Source organism: Papilio polytes, unplaced genomic scaffold (assembly GCF_000836215.1).
Source record: "Papilio polytes unplaced genomic scaffold, Ppol_1.0 DF824024.1, whole genome shotgun sequence".
Lineage (NCBI taxonomy): Eukaryota > Metazoa > Arthropoda > Insecta > Lepidoptera > Papilionidae > Papilio > Papilio polytes.
The window spans coordinates 1,158,802-1,172,907 of NW_013525180.1; the positions used below are offsets into that span (position 1 = coordinate 1,158,802).

At 33.2% G+C, this 14,106-nt stretch overlaps 2 protein-coding genes and 1 long non-coding RNA gene across 6 annotated transcripts in view; 1 reads left to right on the forward strand and 2 right to left on the reverse strand.

The window, feature by feature from the left end:
* The window catches only part of LOC106100924, a 13,183-nt gene extending 7,782 nt beyond the window's left edge, over positions 1-5,401 (reverse strand). Inside the window, exons 1-8 of the mRNA XM_013279989.1 lie at positions 4,902-5,401; positions 4,611-4,757; positions 3,892-4,120; positions 2,903-3,473; positions 2,580-2,751; positions 1,921-2,088; positions 642-843; positions 3-27 (exon numbers count right to left, since the gene is read on the reverse strand). Coding sequence (XP_013135443.1) covers positions 3-27; positions 642-843; positions 1,921-2,088; positions 2,580-2,751; positions 2,903-3,473; positions 3,892-4,120; positions 4,611-4,757; positions 4,902-5,264 — 1,877 coding nt within the window. The 5' untranslated portion in view covers positions 5,265-5,401. The remainder of the gene's footprint in view (positions 1-2; positions 28-641; positions 844-1,920; positions 2,089-2,579; positions 2,752-2,902; positions 3,474-3,891; positions 4,121-4,610; positions 4,758-4,901) is intronic.
* Positions 5,402-5,641: 240 nt separating this feature from the next.
* Positions 5,642-8,768, reverse strand: LOC106100989 (vitellogenic carboxypeptidase-like). 3 transcript variants are annotated; one of them, XM_013280052.1, is made up of 7 exons: positions 8,685-8,768; positions 8,076-8,191; positions 7,527-7,694; positions 6,764-6,931; positions 6,234-6,496; positions 5,936-6,067; positions 5,642-5,843 (listed from the first exon to the last, which is right to left on the reverse strand). In XM_013280052.1, the coding sequence occupies exons 1-7, from the start codon at positions 8,743-8,745 to the stop codon at positions 5,720-5,722; spliced, it is 1,032 nt and encodes a 343-aa protein (XP_013135506.1). In that variant the 5' UTR covers positions 8,746-8,768; the 3' UTR covers positions 5,642-5,719. The 3 variants fall into 3 exon arrangements, with proteins under 3 accessions (XP_013135506.1, XP_013135507.1, XP_013135508.1); XM_013280053.1 differs by having other exon boundaries at positions 8,675-8,750; XM_013280054.1 differs by having other exon boundaries at positions 5,776-5,843; positions 5,921-6,067.
* LOC106100990 overlaps positions 7,307-14,106 on the forward strand; it is an 8,853-nt gene continuing 2,053 nt past the window's right edge. The window contains exons 1-4 of one of the 2 annotated variants that reach the window (XR_001225477.1): positions 7,307-7,398; positions 7,541-7,674; positions 8,535-8,621; positions 8,709-8,779. This is a non-coding gene — a long non-coding RNA (uncharacterized LOC106100990). Of the gene's footprint in view, positions 7,399-7,540; positions 7,675-8,534; positions 8,622-8,708; positions 8,780-14,106 lie in introns of those variants that run through there. The other variant, XR_001225478.1, reaches the window with a different exon arrangement.

Sequence of the window (14,106 nt, forward strand, 5' to 3'; positions counted from 1 at the left end):
ACACTATGCCCGAGTAATCGAACAACCCTGCCACAGATTACTGACTGTTTAATCGTTAATATGGTGTAAAAAATATTAATTTCGAAGGAGCACAACTATAAAACGAATTACCGTCTTCTGTTAAAAACTTAAGCTCATTTAATATATTTAAATCTATGTTTTCGCAGTATATTTTAGAAAATCGTGCAAAATTAATATCTGCGACGAATTTGAAAGTGAAGTCTTTAAACCCTATATAAGTCAACCGCCTCAGTTTACGAGACCCTTCCTTAAGTTAGGCAGAGTAGGGTTTTGGCACATTGGCCCAGTACAAATTGGTTGCCTACTAATCGTACTAACATTATAAATGCGAAACTTTACGATGGATGGACAAACGACTGAACAGATCTCGATGAAATTTAACATTATTGGGCTAAGTCTGGAAGGACACACGAGAAGCGAAACAAAAACCAATACAACGCAGCTAATAAATCTGTATAAAAACAGTCGGTTAGTGATATACGGCTAGTTTATCTTTATTACTACCCCCTTTGTTTGCACCACTCGCTATCTAACTAGTTATTAGAAAGAGGTGGTGTTGCAATGAACAAGACAATTCTTCCTGAAGTGGAAAATTGCGGATTTCTCGAGTGTACACTGACCTGGTGCATGCGAGACGTTAGTAATAAAGCTGTCCCAGGAGTCTTGAACAGCGGAGCCGTCGACTTGTGGGCCGACGTTACCGCCATTCCCGGCGAAGTGCAGCGACACCCAGCTCTGGTACACGCGGTCCCATAGCTCCAGGATCTGCGTCTCCACACGACCTACCTTCTCCGGCTCACCTTCCTTCAGGATACTCCTCACCTGGTGGTCGCCAAGATAAATCATACATAGGTCTGAATACGAAGTTACATAAACGCAAAAACGTCAAATTACAAACATGGCGGCCATTACGGTATAACCATTTATCTATTGCTAGCTGTTGTTTGCGACTTTGCCCGAGTGAAATTAAAAATATAATAAAAAACATAGCCTAGGTTACTCGCAGATAAATTACCTTTCTAATGGTGAATGAATTTTTGAAATCAGCCCAGTAGTTTTTACATGAATCAAATACATACAAAAATCTAAAAAACAAATCTTTCATCTTTATAACGTTAGTATAGAAGTATAGTTTTGTGTAAATTAGAAAACATATTGTTATTAACGAGTAGCTAATGTTTATAGTGATGTTAGGAAATGTTTGAACAGATTTTTTTTTAAATTCATAAGTTTTAGCTGAATGTACAGTTTAGCTACGGGTAAGTATTTGGAAAGAAATAAATATTCTCGATCTGACAAAACTACAAAATATGAGTAGAGAAAAACCATATTGCAATTGTACCCGGGTAGCTTTAAACAAGTAAGTGTCCAAAATCGAGGTTCTACTTTACTTTTTGAGCAAAATTCTAATATTGCAACAAACTCCAACCTTATCTGCAATGTTTAATTGTTGAAAAATCTGAAATATATTGCAAAAAAAAGTGTATTAAAAAAAAAGGAAATGAACTCTTTTTATATGATTAAAAATGTAATAAGAGAAATATAATGTACGCTCATAAATTTTCTAGAGAATTTTCCAACTATAAAATTACTTATTAGCTAGTGAGTAATAATCACTATAAATACTATAAATTGAATATCTAGAAATAAAATAGACTTACGTATTTTCTAATCTAGATGAGCGTCCATTCGTAAGCGCAGATACAAAAGGTCGGGAAAAATTAAAATTGCTATCTCTACCAACAACTACTAAAAATCTAAAACCATCATAAAAATTACAAAAACCAATTAACAATTTGGTATTTTGATCTTAAAATAATACCAGGAGTAATCTAACATAATCTTTTCTATACTCAAATTTTTTATTTTACTAAATTTTGTTAATAACGTAATACTTACTGCAGTAGATATTCCTTCCCTTCCATATGTATATGCGTCATCAATGAGGGAATCCAGTTTTTCATCCCAACCTTCGGGCAAATACTTCTGCAGTGGGCTGTGTTGAACAAAGGTACTGTTCAACAGACTACCACTCAGTTGTACTACTACTATCGCTTCTGAATATATCTGAAAATATTTAAATTATATTTTATAGTATAACTTTAATATTTTTAACTAGCTTTCGCCCGCGACTTCGTCCGCGTGGAATTAAAAAAAAAAGTATGTACTCTAAGTGTTCTTTCAGAATCTCTACCAAGTTTCATAGAAATCTGTTCAGCCCTTTAGCTTACACACTCTAACAAACATCCATCCATCAATCCATCCATCCATCAATCCATCCATCCATCCATCCATCTATCCAAACTTTCGCATTTATGATATTAGTATGATTATTATCCTTTTTCAATATTCATAGTAAAAAAAACAAATATGGAAAGAGAAGCGGAGAGAGGGAGAGAGGAGCTGAGAGGTGGAAAGAATGAACGAGAGGGGTGGAGAAAATGAGGGGGAAGGGTTGAGAGAATGAGGGGACAGGTGAAGAGAATGAGGTAGAGAGTAACTGATGGAGAGACAGAGAGAGAGAGAGAAAAAGAATCATTCAATTCATAAAAACTAACCTGTATGCATACGAAAACGACGGCAACAGTGACAAAGAATATAAGACCAACTATAACAATGCAAGAAGATACAGTGTCAACAGAACTATATGCCATCTCTGTCACACTGCGGTTGCAGATTGACAGCATCTTGCCTACTCCACGGACATGGGCAGGTAGTAATGCAGATTGCCTGTAAAAATATTCAAATAAAAAAAAAATTCCAACACTTACTGTGTTTAGAATAAAAGAAAAACTATAAGCTATAAAATAAATTTAACCTTCAAATATCCCAGCTTTTTTAATTCAATTAACGACGATAATAAAAAAAAAATGATAGTCACCTGTCTCCCCACCAGTTCTTAATTCTAGCCATAATATTATTGTAGTAGTTCTCAAAGAATAACCAAACACCAAAGAAATTGAGCATCCATTTTATAAAATGTATTCCTAAGAAAAACACCATCACTGGTAACAACCAGATATGTTTCCAAACCAACATACAGAAACAGCCAAAGAATAGAAGCTTGAAATATATCGCGGATTCATCATCATTATTGAAACTGTTCCTCATATAGTTTTCATCAAGAGATCTTTGTTTAAACGATGCTAAAATTCGATTTTCAATTGATGGTTTTGTTTTAACATTTGGCAGCGGGAGAGCAGATAAAGTTCTCGTTTTAAATAAGATTTTAGCGTGTTTCGGAGAGCTCTGAGTAGAGTCATTTCCAGTCCAGCTGCCTCTTTTAGGACCTGATTCCGGAGTGATGGGACTTTCTTTATCTGGTGTTGATTCTTTATCGCTAGGTTCCTCTGGAATACTTTCTGTTATTTCGGATTTTATGTCTACTTTTGTATCGCTGTGGCTATTCATAATTACTTTTTGTAATGCTTGAAGGACAGAAGCTTCAGGGTCTGTGAATAAATTCAAATGGGTATCATTTAACCAATTTGTGTTATTTTTTATCTAACTAGTCAACCTTGCAAAATGTTCAATGGGTGTCAACCATCACAGAGTTTTAGATATATTTATTTTTATATAACATTATTCCAATCCAATACAGTTGTATTTCTGTATGTATCGGAATAATTTTCCTTTATACAATACTAGCTTTCGTCTGCGATTCCGTCTGGGTGGCATTGAAAAAAACAAAAGAGAATAGCCTATGTGTTCTTCCCGACTATCCTCTACATCTATACAAAATTTCATCAAATTCTGTTATGCTGTTAAGGCTACAAACTCTAACAAACATTCATCCATCTAAACTTTAACATCTGTAATATTACTATGATTGGTAAATAAATTATTTTTAACAAATTAAGACTTTCTCACCTTTCAGTAATAACTCCTTATGAACATGTAATACTTCAAGCACAAAACCAGTGACACCAATAATTTGTAATAGAACAAACATGTACACTTGGTATGAGCCACACAAACTTGCTACATAACTGGTTATAACCAGCCATAGAAGGTATGAGGTGGCTCGGAATATTCCAGATCTTTCTGGTGACCATAATGTGTACACACTTATGATGTATGCTAATGCAAATGTTAAAGTCTGCAAACAAAATTGAGGATTATGTTTTATCAACAAAATTGCACAGGCTTACTAAGAAAATAAATCATCCTGCCATGAAGTACTTTAACCCCCCTTATATCACTTTTCGTGTGCAAAGAAAGTGGTTCTATATTTTCCCCAATACAGGAAAAGTACTTATATTTCTAGTCAAATACATAGTTTTCAAATAAGGGGATGTTGCATAAAAGAGAAAAAAACCAGGGTAAGGCATACAATAAGTAATGCCACAGACTAAGTGACTTTCAATTAGAAATATCACTAGTAAAATTGATTAAATGTTTTAAAATGTATCATAATAAATATGTAACAAGCAAATTAATCATAATAAGTTCCATACGTTTGTGACTATTCCATCAGTGATATTACTAATCCAATGTTTCTTTGTCTATGGGGGTAGACAACTTAAATAGTTCATTAAATACATAATTTTACCTTTACTGTTTATAAATGTGGTTTAAAGTACACTTACCACATAGGAGGTGCATAAATGTATTAGCAATGTTGTTGACACTCCAATGAAGTTTGTGATTTGCCAGAAAATGCAGCACAAGCTCCGAGGAATTGAGTTGTACAGCCATGGAAATATAAATATAGCCGATAACAGTCCAATGATAGTCTGAAAGGAGAAATAGTACATATTTAGAACTTTATTCATAGCCTCAAATATCAGAATCCTATTATAACTGAATAGGTATAGTCTGTTCAGTAAATTTTTGTAATTGAATATTTTATTTTAACAAAACAATATAAAATCACTTACCTTGTAATGTTCCTTAAATTGATTTCCTACAGTTTCTGAGGCAAAGTTAATAACATTAGCTGGTATTACCATCAAACCAAATACAACTGAAGTGTTGGATTTTTCTAAATCTTCGAACCATAACTTTATTTGCTTGGATAATTTATATTTGTAAGGATGGAGGATCGATCCAACTAGTAAGGCCCATAATAAAGGTTTGAAGAAAGGTTCTAATATGAGAAATAACACATAAACTGCCACACAACAAATTGTTAAAATAAAAAAGGCAAAAGCGTTGTAAAACCCATGTTTCATGGGCTTTTCATTTCCTTTCGAAAAACCGCCTATTATATTAAATATGTTCTCAAAAGGTGACTGCTGCATCTCTGTGCAATCGATTTGTAAAAATCACTGAATAATTACATCTATTAATGTCTTGTTACAGGGTGTAGTTCAGAATTGAGAATTGTTGTTTAATGAGATCATGGCTTTTTAATATTTTCGGCATAATTTGACTGTATTTGACATTTGCCAAAACATCTGTCAAATGTCAATGTCTGAAAGTAATGACTTTGACATATTACGTAGTTTTACGTTCAGGAACAATTTTAATGTGGAAAACTAAAACAAAATGTCGTGCGAATATTTTATATTTCGATTATTTAATAAATACTTGACATTTTAATTTAAACAAACTATAGTAGAAATGATAAGCGTCAAATTATTGTTTAAATACTAAAATATTGTAAAATTTGACTAGCCAAACAATGCTTAACTTTAACTTATTCAGATCAGTTTTTAAATGCCGAAGTAATTGGCATGCATTTGATGTGCTATTTTTAGGCATATTTTTCTATAAAAATATCTATAGCCTGTTTTGCTACTATTGGATTGTCTGCAGGAACATGTTGTCCTGCACCCCGAATCATTATTTCCATAAAATTGCCCGCAGTCTTGATATACCTGAGAATATAATATTAAATAACATTATTCCATTAAACTTATTTCACTAATTAAATTCATAATGACTTTAAAGTTACCTTTGTAAACCTTACCCATTAACAGTGTGGTCGTGTCCGAAAAGTGGTTCCCTGCTAGCGTTTAGATATCCTTCACGCCCAGACCATTCAAGGTTTCTATACGACTTCTCTAATAAGGCATATGCCATAAGCATATCCAATTGTCCACTGAATTAAAAAAAAAGTTTGCAATTTGTTGCAGTTTACTTGAGTGATCTCATCGACTTTGGTCTAATCTAATTAGAACAGTGTAACAAAGAATAGCGAAGGAATAAATTCTAGGCTTAGTAAAAATATTGTTGTAACTTGTTACTTAGTTTAACGTCTGTCTTACCTGTAACATAGTACACCATAGTGTTCTACTAGTTCTTCCAACCACGGTATCACTGATAAATAAATTTCTTCATATAATTTGCTCTGAGAGCCATAATTAATAAAATCGAATCCTATATCGCCTACGTGTAATATTTTTTTTACTTTATCTTGGTTGAGATATTTGCTGATTTCTAGTTCCCAGTGCTCCGTATCGTCTTTTAAATAGTTTAGATCATCGAATGGCGCGAATGTTTTTAGTAAGTTGTATGCCATTTTAGCTTTCTGTAAAACCCAAAAGTTTTTTTTTTTATATGAGAAGGGGGCAAACGAGCGGCGGGAACACAAAGGTAGTCAACGACGCCCATGGACATCCGCAACACCAGAGGAACTACAGATGCGTTGCCGGCCTTTGAGGAAATTGTAGGCTCGCTTCTTGACACATTGACTACATTTTTATTTACGCGTAAGACTATGTAACTACGAATTGCATGGTTAAGCAGAAATAATACAAATTATAAGCTTTGAATTTTCATAAGATAGTTTACGTACTCCAGCGTAGTCGTATATATTTTGCTCCTCCCAATACATCCTGGCCATGTCCTCCGCTTCTTTTATTTTTGCAGCTTGCTGGTGATCGACAAGACCAAGTTGTAAAGCCCATTTTGAGTACTGCAGCAAATTGGGAGGATCGATCCATCCATCACCGATTATCAAACCCTTAGAAGACAAAAGATTACTATTAATATAAAATTAGTCAACGACACCTGGTCTTATCAACAACAGAGGCGGGTATCTTTTGAACGCCTTAACATCTGATGGTATCGTGATTATTCCCTACTTTCTAAATTAATCTGTAATATTATAAAGAGGAAAGATATCATATTTAAATATCGACTTCTATAATTTCTGAACAATTAAAAAGCTATGTTATCATTGAGTAACATAGGGCATGTTTTTAATTATTTTTATTGCACGCGGATGAAACACGAGCAACAGCTAGAATATTATAAAATCAAAATAAACAAATGACTTCGATTGTCAATGTTTTCTGAAATGATAAATCATAAAAATTGACAGTGTATTTAGTTTTAAGATGAAATTACTGTTTTATATAGTTTTGTCAATAATTAAACCTTAAAGTAAACAATAAGAAATAAGCCAATTTTATGTGCAAGGATTATACAGTAAGTACGCTTTGAGAATTTGAAATGACTCGATGTAAACATACAAGTTGCTTGATATCAAGTATCCTTGGATACTAATGACTGGTAATAAGTTTGTTAAACCTGTTTACAAGGAAAATAACACTTGCCTTTAAATTAATAGTGGATGAGAACATTTCATCGTGATGTATGTAATGTGCTAATCCGAGTACATATTTCCCGCCATATTCTTCGCCAGCAATGAACAGAGGTGCTTCTGTTAACTCTGGAAATACTTGGATGAACTGCTTCATGAATGTTAGAAGACTGCTTCCGATCTAATAGATAATAAAACATACTAATATTATAAATACGACAGTTTAGATGGATGGATGTTTGTTATAGTTTGTAGCCTAAACTGCTGAACAGATTTTTATGAAATTTGGTACAGATGTAGAGAGATATATTCTGGAAGAACACATAGGGTACTTTTGTTTTTTTTTTTTAATTTCTCGCGGACGGAGACGCGGGCGAAAGCTAGTATATTACATGTAAATCAAGAAGCTGTTCTAAGGGAATAGTATGCTGCATCTATTGTCGGATAATTGTCGTTCTATCACAATTTCTTTTTTATTAATTTTAACATGACCGTAATCATGGCCAGCGGTAATAACGCGGTGTTGCCCGTGTGGCAATATTTATTTTGTAAAAAAGCTTACCTCATCCTGATTACTAGGGTATCGCTTTCGTCTCGAGAAACTAAAGCCGGAACCAGCGGGGTTATCAATAAACAGCAGTGAATAATCACTAGCCCAAGTTACTGGCATCATTCCAACTGCAAATATACTTAGTAAATATAACTATGAATCAACATTTTACAATACATTTCGAAACAAAAATAACATTTTGGATATGTAAAACAAAATAGGGACGAAAGTACAATTCTTTACTTTGCTATTTTATTCTTATTTTAAACCATAAATGCGAAAGTTTGGAATAGATAATGTTTGTTAGAGTATGTAGCCTAAATATCTGAAAGGAGTTCCATGAAATCTTATAGATGTAGAGGATAGTCTGGAAGAACAGATGGGCTATTCATTTTTTTAAATTCCTTGCGATAGCTAGTATAAAATAATTCTCTAAGAACAAGTCTACTATAATATTTTTTTTTATTACAGTTGAAAGGAATTTAAAGAATAAAGCCCGTATGATATATTAATGTAGGTAAAAGTTATGGGCAGTGAAATTCTACGGTAAGTGCCACAGTAAGTGTCGAAATTTTATTTTTTATTTGACAGACATATATAAATGGACTCACATAGTCTTACCTTTTCCGTTATTGATCGTTAAAGGACCAATTTCTCTAAATAGTCCATAGAGAGATGACATCCCAGGACCACCTTGCAACCACACTATCCACGGCGTCGTATCCGATATCTGTCTTTTGTTTGGAAAATACCAGAAAAATAGATTCCAATCTTCAGTCTCGTTTACATTGATGAAGCCGGAATAGCTTTTAATGTTCTTATATATTGGATCATTTTTTGATAAACTTCTCGCTTTCTCGATTTCACCTCCTTCGATATACGGTGTAAGGATGAGGGGATTTTCATGGCTTTTAATTGTTCCACTGCTATCGATGTACTTGAAGCTTTATGGAACAATATAATAAATTAATGTTAAACTATTTTTTTTTCTAATTTTCACATAAATGTTTTAATTGTTATTTTCTTAAGTCTGAATTTAGTTACATTTCTTATCTTTAATTTAACAAGTGTTGTATTGTTTTGATTTTAAAAAATATTATTTAAAGCAATATTTCATTGTTTAATAATTTTTAAACGTTTATTTATTTGGCGTTACTTTGTTTAATTTTTGTTACTTAATATTAATAAAATAAATTACACAACACTTACGCTAAAATAAAAACCACTATTATTAGATTCATTGTACCAATAATTACTAATATTAACTAACTACTAACGCGATACGGCAATAAATGTAAAAATAGTGGAAAAATTGTGATTTTGATTGTAAAATAAATCATTTCACGCTATTGTCTATACTATTATAATAAAGCGTAAACACACACTTCTTTGTTGCCTACGATGTCAGCAATTACAGCATATTTTTAATTAATTATTTTTTTAATAAAAAGCCCTACACTTACGTCACGCTTTAGGCTATATATTTTCACGCTATTAAACTTAAGGAGTAATTATTTTGGATAAAAACACTAATGTGGGAAAGAGACCATAAGTTGCTGCCCACATCAAGGAAGCAAGACTGTCAAGGTTTGGCATGTCATGTCATTTTGACATTTGTAATTGATCATTTGACAAATGTAAATAATGAAGTAAAATTTTAACAATCTCATGCGGATGAAGCCGCATGGGAATAGCTAGTTTTTTAATATTAAATAGTCGATGTAACAGACTAAAGGTGGCATTGTTAATTAAACCTTGAAGTGTATTGCATTTCGATATGTTAGCGTCGATTAGCAGACCGCGCGGCTGCATATTTAACTAAGAGCGGGCGCACATCTTTGACTAATTTATCGCACAACTATTGTGCGATAGTCGATTGTTTTGCAGCCAATTCAACTGTTTAGTTGCACAACTAATTATCGGGTAGCGTGTGATCTTCCATATAAGCTAACTTTTCCCGTGCCGCTTCATCCGCACTAAATTGTGAAAATTTTATTTTATTGTTTACATTTGTCAATAGTCAAATTGACATGACAGAACAAACCTTGGCAATCTTGTTTCCTTGATGTTGGCAGCAACTTATGGTATCTTTCCCACATTAAGGTTTTTATCCAAAATATTTACCCCCTAAGTTTAATGGCGTTTAAATATATAGCATAAAGCGTGACGTAAGTGTAGGGCTTTATATTAAAAACAGAATTCAAAAATAAGTTGTAATTGCTGACATCTTAGGCAACAAAGAAGTGTGTGTTTACGCTTTATTATAATATTATAGATATAGACAGATTATAGATTATAGATTATAGATTATAGATTATAGATTATAGATATAGATATATAGGAATCAAAGTGTGCGATAGTTTAGTCAAAGGTGTGCACGCGCTTTTAGTACAGGAAAATAATACAATATGTTTTTTTTAATATAACTATGTATGTTTGTGGACACTATTTCATACTATTGCTTATTAATAATACTTACTGTTTACTTTATAATGTAGTAATAATGTTTTCTAAAAATATCTTTTTGAACAAAATAATCTGTATGCAAACGTCTATTCCACAACTTTAGATGACAGCTTTTGAAAACAGGTTCTTTTAAAACTAGCTTATGCACGCAATTTTGCGCAAATCTTACTCTTCCTAATATTATAAATGCGAAAGTTTAGATGGATGGATACTTAAATGTTTTTTAGAGTTTGTATCCTAAACTGCTGAACGGATCTCGCTGAAATTTGGCATTGATGTAGAGGATAGTCTGGAAGAACACATGGGCTTACTTTTGTTCTTTTGAATCCCACGCGGACGGACTCGCAGGCGATAGCTAGTTTAAAATAAAAACTTACCAAGTTGCCTATGGGTTATTACAGTTTAAGTTCAACATCAGTGCCAAATTTGATTGCATTGTTATTACAAACATCCATCGATCCAAACTCTCGTATTCATATTATTGTAATTTACAAGAAAAAAAAACAAATTAAATCAACATGTTTCTTTAACCGAATACCAAATTAAAACACGATATGGCCTTTAAAATTTTGTTTATGTTTAAAAGTTGAGATGCAAATGATTCAAGGTAACCTGCTCTACAAGGAACCTGTTTTTAGTGTATCAAATCACTAAATCTATTTTTATTCTGTTAAAGAGATATGGCAAGGAGTTGCTGCGATTTGCACGAACGATAAGAATCTAATTATCTATATCTATACTAATGTTACAAAGCGGAAAGATTTGTATTTTTGTATGTATTGAAATAGCTCAATAATTACTGGGCCAATTACAAAAAATCTTTCAACATTAGGAATATAATTTATTACTTTTTATTTTCACGGACACGAAGTCACGAGCAACAGCTAGTGTTACAATAAAGATAATTAAAGTTGTGAACTCTTCATCTAAACTAAACAATCTAGCAGATGTGAGACAATGATATAATAATTTATATTATTATTCCATTGGAAGTACGAGTAGTACTTCTCTCGGATTTTCCAAAATGTGCAAACAAAAATATTTTTTCACTTGAAATGTATCAATTTTAATGCTCTTCGATCTCAATAAAACTTGTAAATAATCCAATAAGAAAATAGCGCTTCGTTAATGCAATAAAAACAAAATTAAGACAAGAATATCAAGTTTATTAAAATCACAGCTGAACAGTTTATAAAATATAAAGTTGGTATACACTTATATTATTGGCACAATAACAGTCTTCTTTTAGTTGGCGGGGAAGCACATTGATCCCACCTTTATATATCCAGTAGGGCAAGATCCAGATCTGATACCGAATCTATTACCTAGCCCTTCTTCTCCGTCATCGGGTAAAACTGGCCTGGGCTTTGTCACATCTTTAGCGACAGTCGTCGGCGTTTGCCTTGCAGGGTAAGCGACGCACATTTGCACACCAATCAGTAAGAACACGCACAAAGCAAGTTTGAAATACATTTTGATATCTCGTTTTTGTAACAAGTATCCAAGTGACACCGGCCGAAGCGAATTCTCGAATGAGATTTAATTATTGGAGTCTTTATATATATGAGACTTTGTAAGGTATTTTCCTTATGCATCTATAGCGTAATATTTTAGATGATAATTATGTTACGTTATATGGGATGTTGCCTCACAATGTCAATAAAGGGAAAATCCAAAATATAGTAAAGTGTTGTAATGTTTAAAATGTAATAGAATCATATTCATTGTCATAATCACAATTTTTTTTAATATGAGATGGCAAACGAGCAAGCGGCCACCTGAATCATATACATCTTCAATTACAGATGCGTTGCCTACCCTTAATTGACGGAGTAGGAGACGCACATAAAGATGACATTTCCCCTTCCTATCCGTCTCCTCCACCGTCACATCCACTTTTCCTTCTCATCCTTTCTTTTTACGAAAAGGATGGAAAGGGAAAGGGACTAAAATTAGGCCTCCGGCACCACACTCATCAGACAAAACGCGGAATTGCTTCCACTTCACGCTTGTTTTCTGTGTGGCCGAGGTATTGCACCGGGCGAGCCGACCCATTCGTGCAAAGATATTAAAGCGGGCTCTATCTTTGTATGGAAGTCGTAAACACCTAAACACTTCAGGAATGGTAGGCAAAATTATGGATAGAAAATGGAGACGAGATCAGGTCGTGAAGAAGTGAAGAGTTGAAGGTTTGGTTTGAAAAATATTGTAACCATGCTCCTAGTATTAATGCGGATATTTAGATGTATGGATGTTTGTTAGAGTTTGTAGCCTAATCGGCTCAACGGATTTCGTTGTAATTTGGTATACATAGAGGATAGTCTGGAACTTCACTTTTGTTTTTTTCTAATTCCAGGCGGACGCTGTCTCGGGATAAAACTAGTAATATAATAATTACAATGGCTTGTGTTGTTTACCGAGATCAGCATTACAAAAATTAAAACTACATTAAGTCACCATTTAACAATTCTGAGTCGTCAGGCTTCAAACGTTAACCAACCGTTATTGTAGAATACATTTGACAGTGTATGATGGACATGCCCTCATATCAGAAACTGTTATAATATGCTGTTATGTTAGCACAGGTAAAAACTTGATAAATCAAACGTGTTTATTTAAAAAGCAAGTAAAAAATGACACATACATAACGGTTAGTGAATCATGTGTACATAGTTTTTTTTGTGGTCAGCAACACCAACGGTGGTATTGTTAATTTTTCTACCACAAAGAATTAGTCAAATATCTTATGACTAGCTGTTCCCTTCGACTTCATCCGCATAAAATTATGAAAATTTTATTTTATTACATGTGTCAAATTATCAATTGCAAATGTCACAATTACATGACATGATGACAAACTGTGGCAACCTTGCTTCCTTCATGTTGGCAGCAACTTATGGTTTCTTTCCCACATTAGGGATTTTATTCAAAATATTTACCCCCTAAGTTTAATGGCGTGAAAACATGTAGCCTAAAGCGTGACGTAAGTGTAGGGCGTTTTATTAAAAAAAAGAATTATTCAAAAATATGCTGTAATTGCTGACATCTTTGGCAACAAATAAGTGTGTGTTTACGCTTTATTATAATAGTATAGATATATTTATGATTTTAATAATAGGTTAAGATCCAAAGCGTTTTTTCTACCCTCATCAGATTTCCTGATAAAACCTACATGACAGAAAAGAGGACATTTTTTTAAACATGTTGTAACCGGGTTGCCTAATCCTAGCCTGGCAGGGCTATGTTTGTTTAACCAATCTTTATTTTGAGTATAATTTCATCAGGAAACTCGATGAGGGTAATTAGCCTGTATTTTTCGTTTGTCCCTATGTGACAAATTACATAATTTTCCTTAAATGGTCGGGACAAACAAGAGGAAAACGATGATGTCTGGGGAAGAGGACAGTGGCCGAAAAACAATAACAATTTAATATTGGAAACCCAGCAGGTTGTTATGTAACGGAGTTTCCACTTCTGGTGTATTCAAAAATACACGAAAAACAAAACAAAATACACCAAAAACAAAATATTCTCAAAAAAAAAGTACACTAAAAAGTAACGAAATAATTCCTTGAAA